The 25,875-nt window shown below is 64.2% G+C and overlaps 2 protein-coding genes across 6 annotated transcripts in view; one reads left to right on the top strand and one right to left on the bottom strand.

Moving 5' to 3' along the window:
- The window catches only part of RUSC2 (RUN and SH3 domain containing 2), an 83,512-nt gene extending 70,729 nt beyond the window's left edge, over nucleotides 1-12,783 (top strand). For all 4 annotated transcript variants that reach the window (XM_075128318.1, XM_048850219.2, XM_048850220.2 and 1 more), the window contains 6 exons: nucleotides 3,736-3,910; nucleotides 5,318-5,423; nucleotides 6,080-6,126; nucleotides 7,474-8,410; nucleotides 8,793-8,966; nucleotides 11,217-12,783. In XM_075128318.1, coding sequence (XP_074984419.1) covers nucleotides 3,736-3,910; nucleotides 5,318-5,423; nucleotides 6,080-6,126; nucleotides 7,474-8,410; nucleotides 8,793-8,966; nucleotides 11,217-11,397 — 1,620 coding nt within the window. In that variant the 3' untranslated portion in view covers nucleotides 11,398-12,783. The remainder of the gene's footprint in view (nucleotides 1-3,735; nucleotides 3,911-5,317; nucleotides 5,424-6,079; nucleotides 6,127-7,473; nucleotides 8,411-8,792; nucleotides 8,967-11,216) is intronic.
- A 361-nt stretch (nucleotides 12,784-13,144) lies between these two features.
- On the bottom strand, nucleotides 13,145-25,596 carry CIMIP2B (ciliary microtubule inner protein 2B). Of its 2 annotated transcripts, none has more exons than XM_048850267.2 (6): nucleotides 25,463-25,596; nucleotides 18,052-18,278; nucleotides 16,685-16,839; nucleotides 14,927-15,053; nucleotides 13,934-14,078; nucleotides 13,145-13,318 (listed from the first exon to the last, which is right to left on the bottom strand). In XM_048850267.2, exons 1-6 carry the CDS (start codon nucleotides 25,528-25,530, stop codon nucleotides 13,162-13,164), a joined length of 879 nt encoding a protein of 292 aa, XP_048706224.2. In that variant the 5' UTR covers nucleotides 25,531-25,596; the 3' UTR covers nucleotides 13,145-13,161. The 2 variants fall into 2 exon arrangements, with proteins under 2 accessions (XP_048706224.2, XP_048706225.2); XM_048850268.2 differs by lacking the exon at nucleotides 13,934-14,078 and adding an exon at nucleotides 14,293-14,493 and having other exon boundaries at nucleotides 25,463-25,586.
- Between the last annotated feature and the right edge of the window lie 279 nt (nucleotides 25,597-25,875).

Raw genomic sequence — 25,875 nt, 5'->3', positions numbered from 1 at the left:
AGGCTGGTGGATTACTTTTGCTGCTACGTTCAGAGAAGACTTTTGCCATTCTCTCTCTCTCGTAAGTCTACTGTTGAAACCACTTGGGTCATTAAACAATGCCATCCAGGCATCTGCTACAACAGTAGTAGATCTTTGTCCAGCAACAGAAGCTACATTTGGATCAATCTGAGAGCTATCCATTGAAAACGTACTGGAAGAAGGAAAGACTTCAGTCCAGAAGTTGACTAATGAAGGCATTTCTATTGAATCCTTAAGTGAAAAGGACAAGAAGTGTTTAAGACAACTGAAAAAGTATAAACAGACTTGTTTCTTAAAAATCTACAACAGCGACTTCTAGATTCTACTCAACCTCTACGTAGCTTTTACAGATCCCTGTCCTATAAAACACCCACAGTTGAGTGGAGTGAGGCACGAGGAGCAATGGGGCTGCGGTGTGCTCAGGAGAGAATAGAGAATTTGAACACAGAATGGTGTCACGGAGTCCCTGGGCGATGCTCTGGAACTGCTCCCTACGAAGCCAGTCAGGACTCTGGGGAAGTCTCCTTTCTGTGAGCAGCCTGTCTGCAGGACACACAGCTCACACAGCTTCCCCCTTCCTGGGTCTGACCTCGGAGCATTCAGCATCCTCTGCCCCTCCGTGCGCTTCCCACAGCGAGTCCGCCCAGGCGGGGTCCTGGGGAAGCCAGAGGGTCCTGCCCCCCAACTTCGCAGTCAGACGTGACTCTCAGCCAGCCAGTAAAACAGAAGGTTTATTAGACGACAGGAACACGGTCTAACACAGAGCTTGCAGGTGCAGAAAACAGGACCCCCTCAGCCGGGTCCATTTTGGGGGGCAGTGAGTCAGACAACCATGTCTGCACTTCACTCCAGGACTCCAGCCAGCCCCAAACTGAAACTCCCTCCAGCCCCTCCTCCTCTGGGCTTTGTTCCTTTCCCGGACCAGGAGGTCACCTGATTCCTTTGTTCTCCAACCCTTTAGCTCTCACCTTGCAGAGGGAAGGGCCCAGGCCATCAGTTGCCAGGAAATAAGGTGTCAGCCATTCTCTGTCTCCAGACCCCTGCACACACCTGCCCTCCAGGGCTCTGCAACGATAATATACCCTTATCCCACCACCTAGATACTTAAGAACTGCATAGGGGAAACTGAGGCACCCCCACACTATTCAGAGGAAACATTAAGAACAGTCCCACTTCGTCACAAGTGGAATATCACATGACGAATGAATGAAGATTTGACTTCAACTTCTTTTTTATCATCGCTCGTGGCTCAACCCGATCTTTGTGCTCTGTTTCCTGGGCTGAAAGAAGTCGGAATTCCTCTCTTGCTACTCTCAGTCAGAACAGCTACAGCTGAGCGTTCTTTTGCCTCATTGAATAGAATTTTGTGTTTGGAAAGAAGTCGCCTCCTGCCTGATCCTGTGAATGATCTAATGAGTCTATCAGTTGAAGGACTGGAAGTACTGGACACACGAGTACCCACTTTAGCGCCATAGCCACCCCCATCACTGAGCTATGCAAGAAGGGGAAGCCAGACAAGGTGGTCTGGACTGAGCAGTGCCAGGAGGCTTTCCGGGCGCTGAAGGAGGCTCTGGTCAGTGGCCCAGTTCTGGCAAAGCCAGACTTTGACAAGCCCTTTGTGGTGTTCACCGACGCCTCAGACACGGGACTGGGGGCGGTGTTAATGCAGGAGGATGAAAAGGGGGAGAGACACCCCATCGTGTACCTGAGCAAGAAGTTGCTACCCGGGAGCAACACTACGCGGCCATCGAGAAGGAGTGCCTGGCCATGGTGTGGGCCCTCAAGAAACTAGGGCCCTATCTCTTCGGGCGACACTTCACCGTCTACACCGACCACTCTCCCCTGACCTGGCTGCACCAGATGAAAGGAGCCAACGCCAAGCTCCTTAGATGGTGCCTGCTCCTGCAGGATTACGACATGGACATGGTCCACGTGAAGGGAAGTGCCAACATGATAGCGGATGCGCTGTCTCGGAGAGGGGGCCCTGAACTTCCCCAGGTCACTGGTCAGAGTGACGCCCCTCAGCTCAGTCTGGAAGGGGGGAGAGATGTGACGCAGCAGGGAGGGGGGCGGATTTGACCTGGGGATGTGTCAGGGGAGTTTCATTGGGGATGGGAGACTTCCCTTGAGGGAAGATACCTGAGCCTGTAACCTGAGCCAGGAGGGGAGTTGAGGTGAGGTGACACCTTCTGCCCGGGAAACTGGACAAAGGCTGGAGGAGGAGCTGTGGGGAGGCTGGGGGAGATGGCTGGAGGGGTTTCCAGTTTTGGGGAGTTGGCTGGAGAAGAGAAGGGAGCCCCAAGGCTGGGGTCTAATCTCCCTGCCCCCCAGAAGGGCCTGACTAAGGGATCTTGTTTATGACTGCAAGCTCTGGTTTGAACTGTGTTCCTGTCGTCTCCAATAAACCTTCTGTTCTACTGGCTGGCTGAGAGTCACGGTGAATCTCAGGAAGTGGGGGTGCAGGGTCCTGACTCCCCTCACGCCATGACAGCTGCCCCGCCAGCGCTGGGCTCTGTGCAGTGCCCCAGCCTGGCCTGCCCGTTTAGAGCCATCCCCAGGACTGAGAGCCGGACCGCGGGGCTGACTTCAGCCTCCCTGAGCCCTTGCGAGCTGGGAGCGCCCGGGTCACCTGACACTTCGGTGTTTGCCATTTACACGGCGTTTCCTGCTCCCAGAAGAGGAACAAGAAACTCCCTCGTAGCCAGGCCCCTTGGGTCCCCGTCTGCCAGGCCCCATGGCCACGCTGCACTTGCAGGGGAGCAGTGCCGTCACAGTGCGAGGCCCCAGCTGCCAGCGGGGCTTGGTGGTGTGACACGGGCTGCTCTGACTCCGTTCATCCCCCATGCCCTGTGCCCTGGCGCCAGCCCGGGGGCCATGGACAGAGCAACGCGACAGGAAATGTGGGCTCAGGGCCCGGGAGGGGGAGAGCTCGGCTCAGGGCTGGCATGGGGTATGCCAGCTGCATGGGAGCATGGGGCGTAACTAGCAGCAAACAGGCCCCCGGAGAGCTCAGGGTGGGTGTGCGGACTTGGAGCCTCTCCCAGCCGCCAGACGGACGCCCCTCCTGGAAGGGCTGGCAGCTCCGGTGCCTGGGAGAGTGAGTAAGGGCAACGCCTCAGCGAGTAGGCAGCAGGGAGCGCTCCTGCTCTGGGCCTGAGACACACCCACGGTTTGCCTGACCGGCACCTAGGCACCGCGGGGACAGGTGCCTTAGAGACGCTTGCGGAAGTTGGCCTCTTCCAGCGCCTGGGTGCAGCATCAGCAGCAGGTGTTTCTCCCAGGACCAGGGGCTGGGCTGGTTTTCCAGTGCCCCAGGAACAGTGAGGCGGGGAGGTGTTTGGGGCCTTGGGAATACACCTGTGGGGCCAACTACACAGAGTAGGTGGAGGCTGATGCCAGAGAGGGGTCGCCCGTACCCAGCAGGGTGTAGTAGAGACAGCACTGGCCTTTGCCTGAGGAACAGCCCTTCCTTGGCCCGAGGGGCTGCGAGGGAGGCAGCCTGACTAGGCATGGCCCACTCGCTGTGGGGAGCTGCTGGGGCTGAGCACTGCACATCTCAGAGCTGTTTGCTTCACTCAGCTCCCTGCAGTGACCCAGGCAGGCCAGCCTGCCTGTACAGCCTCCATCCCTCACCCCTGGAACTCCCCGCAGCAGGAGGCAGAGCACTCAGCCGCATAGTGACTAACCCTCTCCCTCCCATGTGCTTGCTGCCAGGCCAAGCTCGGGAACAGCTCGGTGAGCCCCAACGTGGGGCACCTCATCCTGAAATACCTGTGCCCGGCCATCCAGGACATCCTGAGCGACGGGCTCAAGGCCTACGTCCTGGACGTGATCATCGGCCAGCGGAAGAACACCCCCTGGAGCGTGGTGGAGGCGTCCACCCAGCTAGGTACCGTTCAGCTCAGCCCTGGACTGAGGTTTGCTCCAATGCGGCAGTTACTCGCTCCTGGGCCAAGAACCCCCCAGCTCTGCACCCCGCCAGGCAGGGGCCTGGGCTGATGGCAGCCACCCCCTGGGGCAGGCTGCTGGCCTGGTGTAACGATGCTGGCTTTGGTGGGACACTTCTGAGAATATCAATTCAGGACAAATTGCTTCGAGCAGGGCAGTTACAGCCCCAGGCTGGGGTTTCTGTGCACACCAAGGCAAACCGAACCAGCCAGACAGAGAGGACTTTGGTTTTACCCCACTGGCTAACCACACGTCACACAAGCAATTCCCTTAGACACCCCAGTTTCCCAGTATCTCCACCAGCGCCACTCATTATGGGGACAAATGGTTATGAAAACCAACACCCCAGCAAAAGAAAAAAGGTTCCCTCGATCCCAAAGGACCAAGCCCCAGACCCAGGTCACTATACAAATCAGATCTTACCCACAAATCACACTGTTGCCAATCCCTTAGAATCTAAAATCTAAAGGTTTATTCTTAAAAGACAAAAATAGAGATGAGAGCTAGAATGGGTTAAATGGAATCAGTGACAGACAGTGATGGCCAAGTTCTTGGTTCAGGCTTGTAGCAGCGATGGAATAAACGGCAGGTTCAAATCAAGTCTCTGGAGAACATCCACAGCTGGGATGGGTCATCAGTCCTTGGTTCAAAGTTTCAGTGTAGCAAACAAAGTCCCTCCAGAGGCAAGAAGCAGGACTGAAGACAAGATGGAGGAGCTGCAGCAGCTTTTGGTATTCTCCTGCCATGTCCCAAAGACAAGCTCTTCATCACATGGCCTGGAAACACCTCAGCGTTCGGTCCCTAGGCAGGTCCCTGCACACCTGGCTGAGTCCCCAGGCGTGTCTGCCTTCTCTCAACGGGTCAGGTGTGTAGCTGATGGTCCTTAATGGCCCATCCAGCAGGCTAGGCAGAGCTGACACCAACATGTCTGGGGTGTCCCCCAGAAGCACAGCACAAGTTTGAAATACAGACAGTCTAGAGCCAATACTTATATCTTCAACTACAAAAATGATACACACATACAGATAGCATGAGCATAACCAGCAAACCATAACCGTGTCTTAGACACCTCATTTGACCCCCTTTATACAAGATTTGGTGCCACGACAGGACCTTGGTTGCAACAATGATCTATATGGTCCCAGTTCCCGTCAATAATGTCACAGCTGGTCAGATGGTGAATTTCACATGGTCAAGGCGCTTTGGGGTGCACCCTGCCCTTTGTGAAGGGGAGTGAGTGGGGCCTAGTGGTCTGTGCATGCCCCAGGGGTGCGAGGAGACCTGCTCACCTGGTCTGACCCTGACCCTGCTCCGGGACTAACCCCCAGCTTGTCCCCGTGTCCCACAGGCCCCTCCACCAAGGTGCTGCACGGCCTCCACAGCAGGATCAGCCAGTTCGCCGAGCTGACCAGCCACAGCATGAGGTTCAACGCATTCATCTTCGGCCTTCTCAAGTAAGCGGGCCCCCGTGTGATGCGCCTCTGTGCTGCCACAGAGTCACTGTGCGCTGTCCCGGCTACCCGGAGCACTTGGGGAACGGCCGCCCCACGCGCCAGGGACTCGCCAAAGGGGAACTAGGCAAGCGCCGGAAATGGGAGGGGAAGCCATGGCCCAGACCGCTCAATCCAGCTGCCCGCTGTGCTCCTGCAGCTCCTCAAGGGCTGGCAGATCACAGGCAAACGGGGCTCTCCATCTTGGGACATCCTGGCTCTGGTGCTGCTCTGCACCCAGAATGCCCAGGACCCCTGGGACAAGACCCTCAGCAATGTAGTGGCTTGGCCCCTTCTCAGCAAAGCAGGCTGGGCCAGGAACACCTGCTGGGCTTGTGAGAGACGTGCTTGTCACAGCAGCCGCTCACCTGTCCTAAACCAAGCGGCCTCTTTGATGCTGGGGCCCCCCCCACAGACATGTCTGCAGGCAGAACTTGCTGCTGGGGAATTAGCCCCTGGCCCTGTATTGCGTTCTGCACCCCTGAACTGCTCCCCACCAGGCTCAGCTATGAAGATGCCCCCCTCCAGCTGTGCTTCTTCCTACAGAACATCTGGAAGGAACTGGGCTAAACGGGCGTCACGAGTTCTCACCTTCATTGCTTGTGTTTCCTTTTCTGCAGTGTCCGGTCTCTGGAGTTCTGGTTCAATCACCTGTATAACCATGAAGGTAAGTGCCTGGGGAGGCCGGGCAGAGCACAGGGACAGAGCGAGGGGGCCAGGCAGAGCGAGGGGCTGGGCAGAGCACAGACCGCCCAGCATATGCCCTCCCCTGGGCCAGGGGGATCGGTGCCCAGAGCCCCATGCTCCTGCCACCTGCCAGGGCTGAAGAAATTGCAGCCTGCCCCCAACTGCAGCCCACCCCCGAAATGCAGCCGGACACACTTCTCCCCTCCCTAGAAGGCTTTCTAACGGAGACGGGGGTGGCCGGAAGCGCCTGTGAGATTCTAAATGATGCCCGTTAATGTTCTTCTGGGCGGTGGGCTGCCACTCGCTTGGGGGATTTCAGCAGCGCCCCGGGGATTGGAGATCCCCCAAACGAGAGGCCCCTTTGTGCTGGCCCCTGGTTTGCAGAGCATCCCAGGTGTCCCCTTGCCGGGCCTACCTCAGCTGTGCTGCAGCCCTGGATCTCCCGCCCCGTGCTGGGCAGAGGGGCCCCGTGGGGCAGGCCCTGCATTCCCAGTGCCCAGCAGGCAGGCAGGGCTCACCTCTGGAGGGCACGCGGCAGTGGGGAACCGTGGCACCCTGAGCACGGAGGGGCGGGTGGGGCCCCTTGGCGGCGAGCGTGGCCCTTGCGGTCCCTCGGATGTCAGACGGTGCTGAGTGGAGAAGGGGGCCGTGTCCCAGCTCTGCCAGTGCCCAGGGAAGGGCTGGCTCTGCGGCCAAGGCAGAGGAGTCGGGGGAGGGCATGGGGTTGCATCCCCGTGGCCAAGTGCCGAGCCTCTGTGCCCCTCGTGAGCTGGGAGGGTGACGGCCCCGCGGGGCTGGATTCATTCCTGTTTGCAGAGCACTGAGCCCCTCGCGGGAGGGGCCTGGCGTGGGCGGCGAGGGGCACATGCAAGTGCTGGGTGAGGAGGGCTCTCGCCCCCCTCTGGCCCCTCCAGCCCGCAGCTAACAGGTCACAGCGGTGCCTCTTTCCAGCGGGCGATTTTCATGCCAGACTGGGGGCTGCGCCGGAGACGGGCCCGGGCCCAGTGTGATGGGCCCTCCTGCTGGGGGCGTCCGCTCGCCGGGGGCTGGCGGGAGACTCCCGGGGGTGCTGATCTGTGCTCTCCGTGGGGCAGAGCTGGAGACACAGCACGGCCGGTACAATGGTACTTGGCTGCTGGGTTGGGACCGTGCGAGTCAGGCGCGGGAGTCTGTTGGGGCTCCCCAGAGCCACAGGAGGTTTGCTCAGTGCTGCCCCGGGTGGCACCTCCCGGCCCTGCCCCCTGGGAAGGGCGTCCCTGGGGACGTGGGGTAACTGGGCGTCGTGGCGGGTGCGCTGGGCTCTCACCGCTTTCCCTCTGCCCTGCAGACATCATCCTGGTGCACTACCAGCCGGTGGGCTTCCTGTGCCTGTCGCACGGCGTGTGCCAGGCCCTGTTTGAGGAGCTGCTGCTCCTGCTCCAGCCTCTGTCCCTGCTGCCCTTCAGCCTGGACCTGCTCTTCGAGCACTGCCTGCTGCAGATGGGCAGGGAGCAGCAGCAGCGGAAGGAGCTGCTGCGGGTCAAGCAGGACCAGCTGCTCTCCGTGCACTCCACCCTGCAGCTGATGCGCTCCCGGGGCAGCACCGAGGAGCCGGCCGGCTGGAGCGCCGCCCCGGAGCAGGGCCCGGGGAGCGCCGGGGAAGAGCGGCTGCCTGCAGGCCAGGGCCAGGAGGGAGCGGCGTGTGAACGGGTCAAGGGGGTGGGCGCCTCCTGCGGGGACGGCGCCCGGGAGGAGGAGCAGAGGAAGGCGAAGGAGAGCGCCTGGGAGGGGAGAAAGGACAAGCAGGCCGGCTGGTGGTACCAGCTCATGCAGAGCTCCCAGGTTTACATCGAGGGCTCGGCCGAGGGCTCCAAGTTCATCCGCCCCGAGAAGAAGAAGCAGAAGGCGCCAGGAGCTGTGCCCAGGCTGGCCGAGGGCGGGAAGGCGCCCCCTCCCCGCGAGGGTGTGGTGGAGGGGGCGGAGGCCTGCCCTGTCACCGAGGGGGCTGTGGAGGAGAAGCCCAAAGCTGCGGCAGAGCCCGGGGAGAAGCCAGGCGAGGCCAGCGAGCGGAGCTGGCCCTCCTGGATGGGGAGCCCCCCGGACTCGGTGCTAGCAGAGCTGAAGCGCAGCAAGGAGAAGGAAAATGGGGCTCCCCACAGACAAGGGGTGGTCGCGCCCCCCGTGGCGGAGAGCAGCCCTGGGCCCCCCGACGGCAGCCAGCCCACCAAGTGGGGACACCTGTTCGGGGCTAGGAAAGTGCAGAAGGAGGCCAGGCAGCCCAACAGGTAGGGACGTGAGTGCTGGGCCCACTCACCGCCCAGAGTCTCGGGCACAGGCCAGGGGCCGCCCCACAGGAGACGGTTCACCCCAGCCCGTCACCCCCCGAGGTAGCAGGAGGAGCTGAGCTAGCGCGGTCTGGGGCAGAATGGCTCAGGCGAGGGCGCTGTCTGAGCTGGGATGCACCCAGGGCATCTGCCTTCCCCAGAGGTGGCTGCATTTTGGGGGAGACGTGATCCCTCTGTGGGAGCAGGGCCCATCAGGGTCTGTCAGGCTAGGAATAGAACCTGTCCCCTCCCCGGCAGGGCCGAGCCGCCCGCCAGGTCCAGCTTCTCCTAGCCCCGGGGCCCTGGGACATGTCCCCGCCTGACTCCGCGCCCTTCCTTTCAGGTTACCCTCTGGCTGGCTGACCCTGGACCGGTCTGTGTTCCAGCTCATGGCCCAGACGGTGGGGGCAGGAATGTGGAGAGAGGCGGCCCCTGAGCCCGAGCGACCACAGGCGGAGCTGCCCAATGAGCCCCCTGAACAGCAGCTAGCTGGGGGGCTGCCCCCCCAAATCCCCTGGTGAGTGGCGGGGGCAGAACCCCGGGGCGGGTGCGGAGTTCAAGCTGACAAGGGATCGGTTGGGCCCCTTCCATGCAACACGGCCTAGCACCACCTTCCTCGGGGGGGGGCACCCCTTCCTCACCCCCAGCTCCAGGGAATAGGGGAGCTTAGTCCAGTGCCCACTGGGCAGGACCCTCTCCCCGCTGCGCGACCATGGAGCTGGCAGCTGTCCATGCCCCATGAGATGAGCCGCAGGCCTCGCTGCACCCCAAACTCCCCTGCGGGGCTGGGCTGCACTTGGTATGCTCTCCACTCGGTGAGAGACACCCCCAAACCCCACCCTGGCAGCCCCCTGCCCTGCAGCTGAGAGACACCCCCTGCCCCAGCCCCCGAACCGCACCCCCTGCCCCACAGCTGAGAGATACACAGCCGGCCCCAAACCCCACCCCAGCCCCCTGCCCTGCAGCTGAGAGACACCCCCGGCCCCAGCCCCCGAACCGCACCCCCTGCCCCACAGCTGAGAGATACACAGCCGGCCCCAAACCCCACCCTGGCAGCCCCCTGCCCTGCAGCTGAGAAACACCCCCTGCCCCACCCCCCGAACCGCACCCCCTGCCCCACAGCTGAGAGATACACAGCCGGCCCCAAACCCCACCCCAGCACCCTGGCAGCCCCCTGCCCTGCAGCTGAGAGACACCCCCTGCCCCAGCCCCCAAACCCCACCCCAGCACCCTGGCAGCCCCCTGCCCTGCAGCTGAGAGACACCCCCGGCCCCACCCCCCGAACCCCACCCCCTGCCCCACAGCTGAGAGATACACAGCCGGCCCCAAACCCCAACCCAGCACCCTGGCAGCCCCCTGCCCTGCAGCTGAGAGACACCCCCGGCCCCAGCCCCTGAACCCCACCCCAGTGCCCCCTGTCCCGCGGCTGAGAGACACCCCCGGCCCCAGCCCCCGAACCCCACCCCAGTGCCCCCTGTCCCGCGGCTGAGAGACACCCCCTGCCCCAGCCCCGGAACCCCACCCCAGTGCCCCCTGTCCCGCGGCTGAGAGACACCCCCTGCCCCAGCCCCCGAACCGCACCCCCTGCCCCACAGCTGAGAGATACACAGCCGGCCCCAAACCCCACCCCAGCACCCTGGCAGCCCCCTGCCCTGCAGCTGAGAGACACCCCCTGCCCCAGCCCCCGAACCCCACCCCAGTGCCCCCTGTCCCGTGGCTGAGAGACACCCCCGGCCCCAGCCCCCGAACCGCACCCCCTGCCCCACAGCTGAGAGATACACAGCCGGCCCCAAACCCCACCCCAGCACCCTGGCAGCCCCCTGCCCTGCAGCTGAGAGACACCCCCTGCCCCAGCCCCCAAACCCCACCCCAGCACCCTGGCAGCCCCCTGCCCTGCAGCTGAGAGACACCCCCGGCCCCAGCCCCCGAACCCCACCCCAGTGCCCCCTGTCCCGCGGCTGAGAGACACCCCCTGCCCCAGCCCCGGAACCCCACCCCAGTGCCCCCTGTCCCGCGGCTGAGAGACACCCCCTGCCCCAGCCCCCGAACCGCACCCCCTGCCCCACAGCTGAGAGATACACAGCCGGCCCCAAACCCCACCCCAGCACCCTGGCAGCCCCCTGCCCTGCAGCTGAGAGACACCCCCTGCCCCAGCCCCCGAACCCCACCCCAGTGCCCCCTGTCCCGTGGCTGAGAGACACCCCCTGCCCCAGCCCCCGAACCGCACCCCCTGCCCCACAGCTGAGAGATACACAGCCGGCCCCAAACCCCACCCCAGCACCCTGGCAGCCCCCTGCCCTGCAGCTGAGAGACACCCCCGGCCCCAGCCCCCGAACCCCACCCCAGTGCCCCCTGTCCCGCGGCTGAGAGACACCCCCTGCCCCAGCCCCCGAACCCCACCCCAGTGCCCCCTGTCCCGCGGCTGAGAGACACCCCCTGCCCCAGCCCCCGAACCCCACCCCAGTGCCCCCTGTCCCGCGGCTGAGAGACACACACCCGGCCCCACACCCCAAACCCCACCCCAGCACTGCTCCGGGGCAGCCAGGCTGGGAATCATTGCAGAGGGGGTGATGGGAAGGACTGTGATGGGGCTGGCAGGGGAGGAGGGTTCTGGGTGCAGGTGCCCCGGCCTGGGGGAGGGTGTCTCGTTTGCCCCCCCCGGCCGGCACGGCGCCTGCTCCCCAAGGGGCAGAGCGGAGGGCGCCCGTCCTGCGAGCAGCGCCAGCCCTCCCATGCGTCACGCGCCTCCCCTCCGCTCTCCCCGCAGCGAGGTGAAAGCGCTTTGCCATCACATTGCCACCGAGGCGGGCCAGCTGAGCTTCACCAAAGGGGCCGTCCTGCGCGTGCTGGCCAAGGTGGACAGCGACTGGCTGCAGTGTGGGCTGGGCTCGCAGAGCGGGCTGGTGCCCATCATGTACGTCACCCACCCGGCGGACGAGGACTACTGACGGGGCCGGGACGCCGCGCCCAGGACCACAGTGGGGACAGACGCCGCTTCTCGCTAGTCCGTACCGTGCCCGCCCTGCCGGACATCCCGTGACCCTGGGGGCGCCTCGCCCGCCCCAGGCACCTGCCACGGCTGCTGCGCCCCGGGGGACCCCGCGCCAGGCACCACCGTGCATGCAGCCCCCCCAGGGACTCGCCCGTCACCCCGCTCATCTCCAGCCCCGCATGCCCTGGCCCCCTATGTAGCAGGACTCCAGGCGGCGTCGCTCTGCAGCAGGGGCTGCCCAGCCAAGGACCCTGATGGGCTGGGGGCGTGCGGGCTCCCGGCTCCCGGACTGGGCAGAGGCTGGCCGCAGGAGACTACAGCCCCCAGCATGCACTGCTCCGCCCCGTCAGAACCAGCTGGCCCAGAACCATCTGCTCTGCAGGCCGCCCCCTTGTGGCGTCAGGCGGCATTGCCGAGCTCAGGCCCCTTTTGCTCGGGAGCAGGGGCTCTCGGCCGGGGCCCGATCAGCGCACGGCTGTGGCCCATGTGACATGCTCAGGGCCATACAGGGGGGCTGTATTGTGTGGCGGGGCCCAGGGGGGACACACGGCAGCTCAGCTGCGGAGCCTGGCTCGAGGGCGGCCCCGGGCGCGGACTGTGCGAGTACCGCAGCATGCATTGTACCCAGCCCGTCGCCAGCCCCGGGTCCCAGCCAGCGGCCTGGCACGGCCACGCCACGGGGCCGCCTGCGTCTAGGCCAAGGCCATTCAGTGTTGGGGGGGGGTGAGCCCCCAGCGGGTTAGTTCCAGCCCCGTGCAGACACAGCACTGCGGGGTGCATGCCCCCCCCACCCCCCATCTGCTGCTCCAGCCATGGGGACAAGGCCATTCCCAGCAGGTGGGGGGGGGCAGTGCCCGCAGCAGGGGCGGTTGGGGGCACTCCCAGCATGGCCAGGGCCTGGCTACGGGCTCTTGTCTCCGCAAGGGGCAGGCTGTATGAGTCAGGCAGGGCCCTGCCTGCGGCTGAGTTCCCAGCCGTGCCTTGGGGGCGGGAGAGCAGGGCCTGGGCCCCTAGCAGGAGGCGCCACTGTCAGTTAACCCTTGTCCTGCCGTGCTCACCCCATTCCCAGGGCGGGCACGTGGGCAGTGCCAGGCAGTATTAGTGTGAGGCCATGCCGGTATTTGTTGCCAGGATGGTGCTGGTGTCTGGGCAGCGTGAGGCCCGGGCTGGCTGCCCCGGGGCCAGGGGCCCGCGTCTCGCCAGGTTCCCACCTGCTTGTACATCGCTCGCGGCCGCTGCGCCCTGTGTGCTGTGGCCATTCCCGGAGGGGCGGGGCCGACTTTATTTATTTCTTTATTTATGAGGCATATTAATAAAAAAGGTGCTGACCCAGCTCACCCCAGCACCCGCCCCCTGGTGTCGCCCCCTGCCCCAGAGCACTGTTCCGGGCCTCGGGCCCAGTGGGCTGGCTTTGGGCCCAGTCGGGCTTGGCCCTGCAGCCCGGAGGGGCAGAGCTGCCCTCGGCTCGGGGCAATGCTAGCCCTCGTGCTCTGTTGGCAGTGCCCCCGCCTTGGCACCAGCCCGTGGGCCGTGCAGCATCACACCTCGGGGCTGGTGGCACTCCCTGGCGGGGAGGCTGCCCGTGTTGGGTGGGAAAGATTCAGCCAGGGCTGCGGAGCAGGAGCACTGATTTAAACACCCCACCCGGCACGTCGCCGCCGACGGTTTGCAGCGCAGCCGGGCAACATGGAAGGGCAATAGAGTTTGTGGCTCCTTCTCTTTATTGCTCCTGTACACGGCGGGGCAGGCTCCAAACAGCTCCGGGAAGGAACTGGCCCAGCCCCGCTGCTAGTCGGCCATCTGCTTCTCCAGGGTGCTCAGCCCCAGGGCGTTGTGGGTAAGCTGGCCGTAGGTGTGGCCAAACTGGAACTTGTAGCCTGCGGGCAATGAGAAGGAGCCCGTGAGAGGAGCCCACCTGGGGCAGATGCAGCCCGGTCCCTGGGGCTGCAGCTACGGAAGGCCCAACGTGCGCTGGACAGCACAAAACACCTACCCGGCGGGGGAGCCATCGCCCATTGGCAGGACTGGGCACCCCGTCACTTGGGGCCTTTAGTCTGCATAAAGCCCCTGCCCCAGCCTGGCGCTGCCCCCCATGGGCTGTATGAGCCACTGCCTGCAACCGCCGCTCTCTTGGACTCAGCAGCAACGGAGAAGCCCTGCGGGAGGGGTGCAGGACCTGCCAGCTGGGAGGCTGCCCCCTGGGTTTAACTGCTCGCACAGTAAGCTCCAGATCAGGCTGATGGCAGCTCTCCGTGTGCCAGGGATGCTGTGTTAGGAGCCCACCATGACTCTGGCAAGGCAAATGGTCAGCCCTGCAGAGGCAGAGCCATGGGCAGCGTTAACCGGCAAATGTCAACGTCTGGAAATTCAATCAGGTCCCCAAAGCCCCTTAACTCTGACCAGTATCCTGGCCCACTGTCCCCACCTGGTGGTGTCTAGGGCTCGCTGCATCGTAGCTGAGGGCTATGACCAAGGCTGTATTAATCACCTACCCCATGGACCCCGTGAGCCGGTGCTGAGTGGGGCGCGCGGGGGGTTGATCTGCAGCGACCGTCCACCAGTGATGGTCTTTCCCGCACACTGGGCTGCAGGTGCCGATGCTGGGCTTGTCTGGCAGTACAGTGAGATGGGATGGGGCTGTGGGCCGGGATGGAGCCGTGGAGAGTTTGGGGGTCCAAATTAAGGGGGTTTGTGGGATCTGCTGTGAGTCCTTCCTGGTCTTTCCTTCCATTGGCATTGCAGGAGCCAGCCGCGGGTGCCCACTTTTCCGCAGGGAATGCCCGTCGTGCTGGCTACTTTGTCCCTTCCTAGCCGGCTGCCCTGGGTCCTTTCCCGGGGCCGCACCGCTCACCTGGGACGTAGCCTGCATAGTGGGGCAGCAGCCCCATGTCCGTGGGGTACGACTTCAGCAGCGGAGGAAGGACCGTGCTGCCTTTCCCGGCCTCAGGCCTGCTCCCTCTGTTCTGGCCAAACTCCACCAGGGCACGGTGGGTGGTCAGCGGGTAGCCTGCCCCGATCAGGAAGCGGGCGCGGGGCACAAAGCCGGTGAAGCCTGCTCAGGTCACAGGAGGCTAACCTGAGCCCTGATGCCTGGAAATGAGCCCAGCCCCACCACAGCCTCCCCACAGCGGACTGGCTCTTCCAGACCCAGCAGCCAACGAAGCAGCTGGGGGGCAGACCGTGTGGGTCGTGCCAGGGCCCCTGCAGGGACAGTACGTTCCCACCACACCAGCACCCCAACTCGGGGCCCCAAGTCACCCCCTCCAGCCCCCTAGCACTATGGGGGCCCCAGAGCTCTCTGCCAGACCCTGGGTGTGACTGGCGTCGCAGAGGCAGGTCCTTGGCTGGTAGGATGGTTGGTCCTTGCAGGACTCTGGATTAAAGGATGAAGAGGGGGGCTCCCAGGACCCCCCCCCCAACACACTCCCTCCCTTCTGCTCCCCGAATCCCAGCCCACATGCCCAGCCCCAGCCCTGCAGGCTCACCCGAGATGAAGCACTTGTGGGGGTTGTTGTCCTCCATGGAGTAGGGGGAGCCCTGTGGTTGGAAGGCAAAGGGCAATCCGTACGGGGCTGCTGCCAGGCCCGGAGTCCTGTACTTGGTGGTGAGAAGCTGGGGGTGCAGAATGGGGGTCATCACACAGGGGTCCCCGTGGGGGGACGGGTCAGGGAGCGCTGCCTAAGCTGGGTGGGCCGGGCACACGTCACGGGGCAATGCTCTCGCTGTTAGAGGAACCGGCCAGAGAGCTCCCTGTGCCACCCCAGGCTGGAGCAGACACTGGTGTAAGAACAGGAGCAGCTAAATAAGCCAAACCCATCGGGCTGAGCGCAGCAGAGCCCACAGGCTAAGCAGGGCCGCTCTTGGCAGGCAGACGTCCAAGGAAACCCCAGGTGCTGCAGGGAGCAGCATGGGGGGGGTCAGTAGGGGGCGCTCTCCCCTGGCAGTCAGGGCTGGCCCTATTGCCCTGTCCGGGGCTGTACATGGGGGAGGTGCAGAGGGCCCAAGGGGTAGGTGCAGGGGGGGGGTGCAGGGGCGTGGGACTCTCCTGGGCTGTGCGTGGGGTAGGTGCAGAGCGGTGGGCCTGTCTGGGGCTGTGTGGGGTAGGTGCAGGGTCCATGGGGTAGGTGCAGGGGGAGTGGGCCTGTCTGGGGCTGTGCATGGGGTAGGTGCAGAGGGTCCATGGGGTAGGTGCAGGGGGGTGCGGGGGAGTGGGCCTGTCTGGGGCTGTGCATGGGGTAGGTGCAGAGGGTCCATGGGGTAGGTGCAGGGGGAGTGGGTCTGTCTGGGGCTGTGGAGTAGGTGCAGAGGGTCCATGGGGTAGGTGCAGGGGGAGTGGGTCTGTCTGGGGCTGTGTGGGGTAGGTGCAGGGTCCATGGGGTAGGTGCAGGGGGAGTGGGCCTGTCTGGGGCTGTGCATGGGGTAGGTGCAGAGGGTCCATGGGGTAGGTGCAGGGGGGGTGAAGGGGCATGGGGCTGTCTGGGGCTGTGTGGAGTAGGTGCAGGGGGAGTGGGCCTGTCCGGGGCTGTGCGTGCCGACAGTCGCTCCCAGCAGAGCAGCCCAGCGTGTCTGTCGGTGGGGAAGGGGTGTCTCTGTTGCTGGGGGGAAGGGGACAGAGCCAATCAGTAACATCCCCCAAGCTGCCCCGTGAGCCAGAGGGCCTCGCCCCCAGAGCGCCGAGCTCTGCTAGCCCGTGTGGCCTCGCGAGGCGCCCAGCTGGGGCCGCAGGATTGATGGTGGCCAAGCTCCCTGCCCAGGCTGCTCCTTGCTCAGTGCCCCACACACCTGCATTCTCAGACCCTGGGGACACTGTAGCAGGCAGGGCACACACCCCCCAGCATGCTGCCGGCTTGGCAGGAGAAGTGCTGTGGCCCCTGGGGGCAGGGGGCAGTTCCTGGTGTGGCAGGTGACAGGCGTGGGTGCCCCGGGGGCAGGGGCAGTTCCTGGTGTGGCGGGTGAGGGGCCGTGGGTGCCCCGGGGGCAGGGGGCAGTTCCTGGTGTGGCGGGTGAGGGGCCGTGGGTGCCCCAGGGGCAGGGGGCAGTTCCTGGTGTGGCGGGTGACGGGCCGTGGGTGCCCCGGGGGCAGGGGGCAGTTCCTGGTGTGGCAGGTGAGGGGCCGTGGGTGCCCCGGGGGCAGGGGGCAGTTCCTGGTGTGGCGGGTGATGTGCTGTGGCCCCTGGGGGCAGGCAGCAGGGGCAGGCTCCAGGGGGGCAGCAGCAAGATGCCAAGTCGCTCTGGTGACTCACTTTGCCCTTGGTGCCCTGGGGCAGCCGCCCTGCCTTCTGCAGCTCCTGCTCCTGGCCTGCGGCTCTCAGCTGCTGCCTGGCAAAGTCACTCCTGGCCTCCTTGCAGATCTCGGAGTAGGTCTTGGCGAAGAGATTCTGGGCCCTGGGAATGAATCCTGGGAGCAGGGCGGCCCCAGTGCCCGGAGATGCAGGCGAGATGAGAGGCAGGTTAGTAGCCCCAGAGCCCTGCTGCGTGTGGGAGGGCAGGGGAAATAGGGCAGGGGAGAGCTGGAGGGCTCAGGGGTGGGGGAGTCCTGAGGGCCGAGGCAGGGGGTAAGGGGGTGATGCCAGCTGGAGGGGCGTTCCCCGGGCCCAGCCTTGCAGAGCCCAGCTGTGTCATGCTGGGCACTGAGACCAACCCGAGGGAGAGGCACAAAGACAGAGCTAAAAGAAAAGGAGGACTTGTGGCACCTTAGAGACTAACCAATTTATTTGAGCATGAGCTTTCGTAAGCTACAGCTCACTTCATCGGATGTAGCTCACGAAAGCTCATGCTCAAATAATTTGGTTAGTCTCTAAGGTGCCACAAGTCCTCCTTTTCTTTTTGCGAATACAGACTAACACGGCTGTTACTCTGAAAGACAGAGCTGGAATCCACTAAGCGGGCGCTCCGGAGGGGGGGATCCCCAGGGGGTACGGGAGATTTTCGGGGTGTCAGTGGCTACGAAGCAATTCTCTGAGTGCAATCCGGGCCTTCGGGGGGAAACGGCAGGTCCCCCCTTTTCACAATAACCAGGGGAAATGCCTAGGGTGCCTGGCTAATGCTGCCAGTGGGGCACTGCCAGGGGGCGGCTTTGCCCCACTAGTGGTGCCACCATGGCAGCGCGGCAGGTGGGGGCATCCTGCAGGCAACGTGGTACAGAGGACTGGCCCCTCTGCTGAGCGGCGCCTCCTGTCGGCTGAGCCCAGCCCGGGGCACAGGGAGAGACGCACCAGAGGGGGCTGCTTGCGGCTCCCCATGCCAACGGCGTGCCCCTGACCCCCACTCAGGCTAGCAGGCCGGCCTGGGCTGATCCCGCACGACCCCTCCCGTGGCCCTGGACGGGGAGGGGCACCGGCACCAGGTGTGAGCAGAGGCCCTTGGACAGAGCCCGCTGGGTCATGTGCCGCACTGAGTCCCCAAGAGGAGCCCGGTTGCGATTGAGGGAGGATCTCTGGTGCCCAGCATGGTCTCCTGGGCGGGGGCGGGGGCGGGGGGGCAGCTTGTGGCATGGATGGAGTCCCTAGGAAAGGCGGGAGCAGTGGCCAGCATGGCTCCCAGGCCCCCACCCCCCTACAGCCGGCCATGGAGCCCAGCGAGCGTGGGGGGCAGCTGCCCCGTCTCCCACCTGTGTAGCCTGGGATCACGCAGCATCCCAGCGGCTGAGCTCCTGCCCCCCAGCAGGCCGGCCTCGTCCCCAGCAGCTCCCCTGCCTGCTGCACGGGCTGGGCACCATGGCAGGGCCAAGGGGCGGGCTGCAGCATCAGCTGGCTGGAGCCGGCCACCTCGGGGCTGGTCGGGAGCGGTGAGATCAGCTGCCCGCAGCTCTCGTTCGGAGGGCAGTACCCGGCGGAGCTGCAAAGGGCACAGGCAGCAGGGCTGAGGCAGGGCCCAGAGCGAACCGCCGCCCCCAACATCCTGGAGCCACTGAACAAATCCCCAGGGCAGCCGACCCCAGACTCGCCCTGGGGCTGCTGCCCTGTCCCGCGGGGGAGATGCAGCTCCAGGAGTGGGGCCTGCAAGCTCAGATGGCTCCCAGCAGCCGTCAGCCCGGCCCACGGTGGGCTTGGGGCACCTACGGCTGTGCAGGAGGCAGCCGTGACAGCTCAGGGCCGGGGATGCCCATGAGACAGAGCAAAGGGGAGCTGGACCGGGGTGCTGGGCACAGCGGGCACGGGGGGCTCTCCCTTGCCTTCTGCCACGGGGCTGGGCCTGGACCTGGGGGCAGACAGGGTATTGGGCTCTCCCCCATCTCAAGGCGCCAGCGGCCCTCGCAGTTTCGGTAGGGCCGGGCGCAGCCTGCCCAGTGCCTCCGTGCCAGGGGGGTCTGTGTGCCAGGGGCAGAGATTGCCTGGGACAGCGATCCTTTCCTGGGAGGGAAGCGGGAGCCGTGGGGGGAAAGCTGCAACCCCCCCTGCACCCCCCACTCTGCTCCACTCCCCCTTTTGCCTCTTCCCCCCCACTCTGCTCCCCCCGCCCCTCCCCCCACTCTGCTCCACTCCCCCTCCTGTCCCTTCCCACCCGCTCTGCTCCCCCTGCCCCTCCCCTCCCCCACTCTGCTCTGCTCCCCCTCCTGTCCCTTCCCACCCGCTCTGCTCCCCCTGCCCCTCCCCTCCCCCACTCTGCTCTGCTCCCCCTCCTGTCCCTTCCCACCCGCTCTGCTCCCCCTGCCCCTCCCCTCCCCCACTCTGCTCTGCTCCCCCTCCTGTCGCTTCCCACCCGCTCTGCTCCCCCTGCCCCTCCCCTCCCCCACTCTGCTCTGCTCCCCCTCCTGTCCCTTCCCACCCGCTCTGCTCCCCCTGTCCCCCGCTCCCCCCACTCTGCTCCGCTCCCCCTCCCGCCCCTTCCCACCCGCTCTGCTTCCCCTGTCCCCCGCTCCCCCCACTCTGCTCCACTCCCCCTCCTGTCCCTTCCCACCCACTCTGCTCCCCCCGCCCCTCCCCCCCACTCTGCTCCGCTCCCCCTCCTGTCCCTTCCCACCCGCTCTGCTCCCCCTGTCCCCCGCTCCCCCCACTCTGCTCCACTCCCCCTCCCGCCCCTTCCCACCCGCTCTGCTTCCCCTGCCCTCCCCCTTCTGCCCCCCACTCTGCTCTGCTGCCCCTCCCGCCCCTTCCCACCCGCTCTGCTCCCCCTGCCCCCCGCTCCCCCCACTCTGCTCCACTCCCCCTCCTGTCCCTTCCCACCCGCTCTGCTTCCCCTGCCCTCCCCCTTCTGCCCCCCACTCTGCTCTGCTGCCCCTCCCGCCCCTTCCCACCCGCTCTGCTCCCTCCGCCCCTCCCCCCCACTCTGCTCCACTCCCCCTCCTGTCCCTTCCCACCCACTCTGCTCCCCCCGCCCCTCCCCCCCACTCTGCTCCACTCCCCCTCCTGTCCCTTCCCACCCACTCTGCTCCCCCCTCCCCTCCCCCACTCTGCTCCACTCCCCCTCCTGTCACTTCCCACCCACTCTGCTCCCCCCGCCCCTCCCCCCCACTCTGCTCTGCTCCCCCTCCCTCCCCTTCCCACCCGCTCTGCTTCCCCTGCCCCCCCTTCTGCCCCCCCACTCTGCTCTGCTCCCCCTCCTGCCCCTTCCCACCCGCTCTGCTCCCCCTGCCCCCCACTCCCCCCACTCTCCTCTGCTCCCCCCTCCCCTCCCGCTCCTGCCCCTTCCCTCCCCCCCTTGCTCGCCCCTCCCGCTCCTGCTGCTCGAGGCTTCTCGCTCCCGCTCCGGCCAGCCGGGCTCGGCGTCCTGTTGCCATGGCAACCCCCGCACACAGCGCCGGGGCTGAGCCGGGCAGGCACCAATCGCGGGGCGCGCCGGGTCCCGGCTCCCTGTAGCCCCCCCCCCCCCCCCTCCGGGATACCCCCCCCATGCAATGTCCCCCCCCCCGGGAGTGCGCCGGGTCCCGGCTCCCTGCAGCCCCCCCCCGGGACACCCCCCCCCATGCAATGTCCCCCCCCCGGGAGTGCGCCGGGTCCCGGCTCCCTGCAGCCCCCCCCCCCGGGACACCCCCCCCCATGCAATGTCCCCCCCCCGGGAGTGCGCCGGGTCCCGGCTCCCTGCAGCCCCCCCCCTCGGGATACCCCCCCATGCAATGTCCCCCCCCCGGGAGTGCGCCGGGTCCCGGCTCCCTGCAGCCCCCCCCCCCTCGGGATACCCCCCCATACAATGTCCCCCCCCCGGGAGTGCGCCGGGTCCCGGCTCCCTGCAGCCTGTGACGAAGTGGGCCTGTTCTTAATGTTTCCTCTGAATAGTGTGGGGGTGCCTCAGTTTCCCCTATGCAGTTCTTAAGTATCTAGGGGGTGGAGTAAGGGTGTATGATCACTGCAGAGCCCTAGAGGGCAGGTGTGTGCAGGAGTCTGGACACAGAGAATGGCCGACACCCTGTTTCCTGGCAACTGATGGCCTGGGCCCTTCCCCCCCTTTGCAAGGTGAGAGCTGAAGGGTTGGAGAACAAAGGAATCAGGTGACCACCTGGCCCGGGAAAGGAACAAAGCCCAGAGGAGGAGGGGCTGGAGGGAGTTTCAGTTTGGGACTCGCTGGGACATGGAGTGAAGTGCAGACGTGGTTGTCTGGCTCACTGCCCCCCAGAATGGACCCAGCTGAGGGGTCCCGTTCTCTGCACCTGCAAGCTCTGTTTTAGACCATGTTCCTGTCGTCTAATAAACCTTCTGTTTTACTGGCTGGCTGAGAGTCACGTCTGACTGCGAAGTTGGGGTGCAGGACCCTCTGGCTTCCCCAGGAGCACCGCCTGAGCGGACTCGCTGTGGGAAGCGCACGGAGAGGCAGAGGATGCTGAATGCTCCGAGATCAGATCCAGGAAGGTGGAAGCTGTGTGAGCTGTGTGTCCTGAAGACAGGCTGCTCACAGAAAGGCGACTACCCCAGAGTCCTGACTGACTTCATGGGGAGCAGTTCCAGAGCATCGCCCAGGGACTCCGTGACAACTGGTGGCAGCGGTGGGATGTACTGCACCCCGTGGATGGTGCTTCCTGCAGTAAGTGACTGGGGAGCAGTAACACGAAGGGGGATTGCCGAGGACCAGGCCTGCTGAAGGCTCAGAGAGGAGCGGTTTCGGGGGGCGGTTAACCCCTGGGAGTGTGTGACCAGCGAGAAGGATTGTGCAGTAACAGGGTTCCCCTGGGGACTGCAGCGAGCAGTCCAAGGGGCGGAGGAGTCTGCAGCTCGACCCTGGCAAAGAGGTGGTGACCTCGAGAAGGGCTGGCACACTAGGGGTTCTCCCTGGAAACCGTGGGGAGCGGGCCTGTGAGTCCACAACAACTTGGGAGGAGCGGAGTGATGGCCTGTCACCGTCTCCTTAAGAAGGACATTGTAACCCTGTGCAGAAAGAGAGGGTTGAGCGTTGGAAAGTTCACCAAAGCAGAGTTAATCGTGCAGCTGGAGGAGGATGACCGCTCTAAGGAACAGATTCCTGACCCCAACTGGGGCTATAGCAGGATCTGGGAGCAGCTGGAGCGGGAGCCAGGCATCGCCAAGACTCCTGTCCCCGACCAGACGGGGGTCTTCACGATCGGGTTCCCCATCGGGGGATCGAGACGGACGGGATTGGAGCGGAGTCTGAGAGAGCAAGAGGACCGTGGGAGACAGCGAGAGCCCGAGAAAGAGCTGCAGAAGCGGCAGCAGGATGAACTGGCGGTGGTGGGGCGGAGAGGCCGAGGGGACCTCCCCGGGGTGAGTGGGGATAGATCCCGGGGGGCCAGTTCCGCAGGGAACCTCGAGACTAAATTGCTGCCCCTAGTTAAGGGGGGGGGGTGTGGATGCCCACCTCACTGCCTTTGAGCAGGCTGGAGATTTGAACCAGGGGGACCCTGCGGAAAAGCCCCGGTGTCTAGCTCCCTTGCTGGGTCCCAAGGCCACAGACTCCATCAGCCAGATGGGTGGGGAGGTGGACAGGCTCCCACCCCTGACCCCAACCTATATGTCTGTGTGGAGTTCCCTGGGGTCAGGCCCCTCGGACCCCCAGTGGGAGCGGAAGGGGATGGTCAATGGGGAGACATTCCTGGGGTGGCGAGATCCTGGGACAGAGAGAACTGGTGTCAGACCCTGGGTGGTGCAGCCTCAGAGGCTGAGGGCCTGTGTGAGCTGGGTGAGGGTCCCAGGGACGAAGCCCCTCGCCCTGCCTATGGCCCAGATCCCTGTGCAGACCCAGGAGGGGTGGGGCTGGCTGGCCGTTGGGGTGCCCCAGGACACCAGCTGCGAGACCCTGTTGTGGGGTGACTGTGTCTCTTTGGGACAGGATCCAGGCCCTGCTCCTGTAACTGCCGAGGGTTTGAATTTGAATCCAGGGAACCAATCGGTGGAGAGGGAAATGGTCAGTGAAAATGCAGATGACCTGGCTGGCAGCAGGGAGGAGCCGCTAGGCTCAGGCTACCTGCCTGCCTGTAACCAGACCCCTGGGACTCGGTGGGACAGAGAGATGCTCCCTGCCCCCTTGCACACCAGACTGGGGACTCTCGCTGGCTCTGATGCAGTGAGGAAAGCAGTGGCCTGCCCCCACTGGGACAGCAAGGGCAGTGCTGAGCACAGTGGGAGCTGAGACCCCAGCTGAGTGGGGGGAGACACAGGCAGGGCAGGGGATCTGTGGGGAGTGGCAAGGTGCTTGGTAAGGGAAGTTTGGATGAGCCTAGGCAGCCTTGTGAGCTGATGGCTGTGTCCAGTCAGCAGGGTGGGAAGGCGAGGAGAGTGGAAGATGAGAGTCCCTGGACCTTACCTGTTAGCTGGGTGGAGAATTGGGACAGTGAAGGAAATGGGTCTCTCTGTCAGGGGTATTGACTTGCCTATGGAGGGAGCTACCCTGATCTCCAAGCAGTTGTCTGTGACCAGCCTTGTGTGCTGGGACAAAGGGAATGAGATCCCAACCTGTGTGTCTGGTAAAGGAGAAAGTGTGTCCGGCTCTTCTTGGTCTGTGGAGCAGACAGAAGGGGCCTTTCAGCCTGTGATGGTTGAGGGTCATGCAGTTGTCTCAGAGCTGGTTCTGGATTCAGCTAAAGCCCAGGAAGGGAAGGGTCCTAAGTTTCTGTCTGCTCGGGAGAATGGCCCTGTAACTAGGTCGCATCCAGTTAGGGTCTATGTAAAATCCCCGAGACCAGACAATTCTGGTGCTTGTATTTTGCCTGTTGCTAGTGTGTTGTTGGAAAGGGTGTAGCAACTCTGTCTAATCAGGGTGAGATCCTAGCCAGGGCACAAGGAGAGCAGGAAGGTGATGTGATTGTGGAACCTACTGAGGGTGTGGAAACCTGTAGCAAGAAGGAAAAGATTCCTGAACTTGTGTGTGGCAAAGGGAAGGAGAATGCTTCTAACCTTTTATCTAGGAAGTCTGTAAGTTTGCATGAAAGGGGATTGTGTAGGAATCCGCCTGATGGGCCAGAGGTGATTCTGGATGTAAGGGAGACCCAGAAAGAGTCTGTAGTTGCTCAGGAAAGTGTTCCCCTAGAGCAAGCCCTAGGTAAAGAGGGTAAGAGCAGAATTTCTGGGAGGGGGTGAATTGTTGCATAGAAAAGCCCTTGGGAAAGGAATCCTCATGGAGTCTTTGCAAGCAGTTTACTGCCACTGAAGGGTGTGAAAGTGATTTAATCAAGAAAGTTTAAGTTCCTAACAGCCAGAAATTTTCTGTTGTGAATGGATCCACTGACTTTCCTGTTGAAAGATCCAGTGTGGAGAGCTTTGAGAAGGTCTCAGATGGAGTGAAAGCTGTTAAGAAAGGTATACCGTCCTATAACCAAGTGGCTGTGTTCGGCCAGCTTGTTGGGGAGACAAGGTTGTGGAGAAAGGGATGTCTCCATGCTAGTTCTGTAAGTGAACAGTATGTGGCCCAGGTCAAGATGGGGGCCCTTAACCAAGAGAGCCCGAATTGCAGCCCTCCAGACTGGAGCTCTGGGAGAAAACCCAATCCCAGTTTGACCCCCTGGGGTTTTGGGGTGGCCAAAGGGCATGGGCTGCAGAAACCTTCCCACATGCAGCCTGCTAGTGCTATCGACCACCCCCGACCTAAGGGAGGGCGTGAAACTGGAAGGGCCTGGTGTAACTCCTACCAAGGAACGGGAGAGATGCTGGGGCATCCATGGGAACATTGGTGGCTTCAAACTTCCCCAGGTCACCGGGTAAAGTGACCCCGCTCAGTTCGATCTCGAAGGGGGGAGAGATGTGACGAAGTGGGCCTGTTCTTAATGTTTCCTCTGAATAGTGTGGGGGTGCCTCAGTTTCCCCTATGCAGTTCTTAAGTATCTAGGGGGTGGAGTAAGGGTGTATGATCACTGCAGAGCCCTAGAGGGCAGGTGTGTGCAGGAGTCTGGACACAGAGAATGGCCGACACCCTGTTTCCTGGCAACTGATGGCCTGGGCCCTTCCCCCCCTTTGCAAGGTGAGAGCTGAAGGGTTGGAGAACAAAGGAATCAGGTGACCTCCTGGCCCGGGAAAGGAACAAAGCCCAGAGGAGGAGGGGCTGGAGGGAGTTTCAGTTTGGGACTCGCTGGGACATGGAGTGAAGTGCAGACGTGGTTGTCTGGCTCACTGCCCCCCAGAATGGACCCAGCTGAGGGGTCCCGTTCTCTGCACCTGCAAGCTCTGTTTTAGACCATGTTCCTGTCGTCTAATAAACCTTCTGTTTTACTGGCTGGCTGAGAGTCACGTCTGACTGCGAAGTTGGGGTGCAGGACCCTCTGGCTTCCCCAGGAGCACCGCCTGAGCGGACTCGCTGTGGGAAGCGCACGGAGAGGCAGAGGATGCTGAATGCTCCGAGATCAGATCCAGGAAGGTGGAAGCTGTGTGAGCTGTGTGTCCTGAAGACAGGCTGCTCACAGAAAGGCGACTACCCCAGAGTCCTGACTGACTTCATGGGGAGCAGTTCCAGAGCATCGCCCAGGGACTCCGTGACACAGCCCCCCCCCCCCTCGGGATACCCCCCCATGCAATGTCCCCCCCCCGGGAGTGCGCCGGGTCCCGGCTCCCTGCAGCCCCCCCCGGGACACCCCCCGCCAGCGCCCCCCCCTCCGCAGGGCGCAGCGCGGGCGGGGCAGATCCTCCCCGCAGCCCCCGCCTTACCCGGCGCCGTGGTGCGGGTCGGGGCTCGCCAGGCTGCGGCCGAGCTTGGGGGCGAAGGCGGCGGCCATGGCCCGCGGGCGGCTGGGTGCTGCGGGCGGCGTCGGGCGGAGCAGCCGGTGCCCCGGGGACACAAGCCGGGGACAGCGCCCGCCCCCGGTGGGCTGGCCCGGCCACAGGGGCAGGGCGAGACCCGCCTGCCCAGAGCGGAGGCTGGAGCCGGGGTGTCACGGAGTGTGGGGGAGTCCGGGCCCTGCACCCCTCTTCCTGGGATCCACTGAGACTCTCAGCCAGCCAGTAAAACAGAAGGTTTATTGCACAACAGGAACACAGTCCACAACAGAGCTTGTGGGTACAACCAGGACCCCTCAATCACGTCCTTCTGGGGGAGCAGGGAGCTTAGACCCCAGCCCTGG

This window comes from Caretta caretta, chromosome 5 (assembly GCF_965140235.1).
Source record: "Caretta caretta isolate rCarCar2 chromosome 5, rCarCar1.hap1, whole genome shotgun sequence".
In the NCBI taxonomy this organism is placed as follows: domain Eukaryota; kingdom Metazoa; phylum Chordata; order Testudines; family Cheloniidae; genus Caretta; species Caretta caretta.
Note: the sequence above shows the minus strand (reverse complement) of the source record. Positions and strands in the feature narration are given on the sequence as shown.

What these genes read in the sequence shown, in the direction of transcription:
- CIMIP2B (XM_048850267.2), bottom strand. Translation starts at nt 25,530, where the DNA reads ATGGCCGCCGCCTTCGCCCCCAAGCTCGGCCGCAGCCTGGCGAGCCCC. An exon ending in CCACAAGTGCTTCATCTCGG is followed by an intron (nt 14,079 to 14,926) that starts GTGAGCCTGCAG and finishes CCCGGCCCACAG; the next exon opens with CCCCATCCCATCTCACTGTA. An exon ending in CGGCTCACGGGGTCCATGGG is followed by an intron (nt 13,319 to 13,933) that starts GTAGGTGATTAA and finishes CATTGCCCGCAG; the next exon opens with GCTACAAGTTCCAGTTTGGC.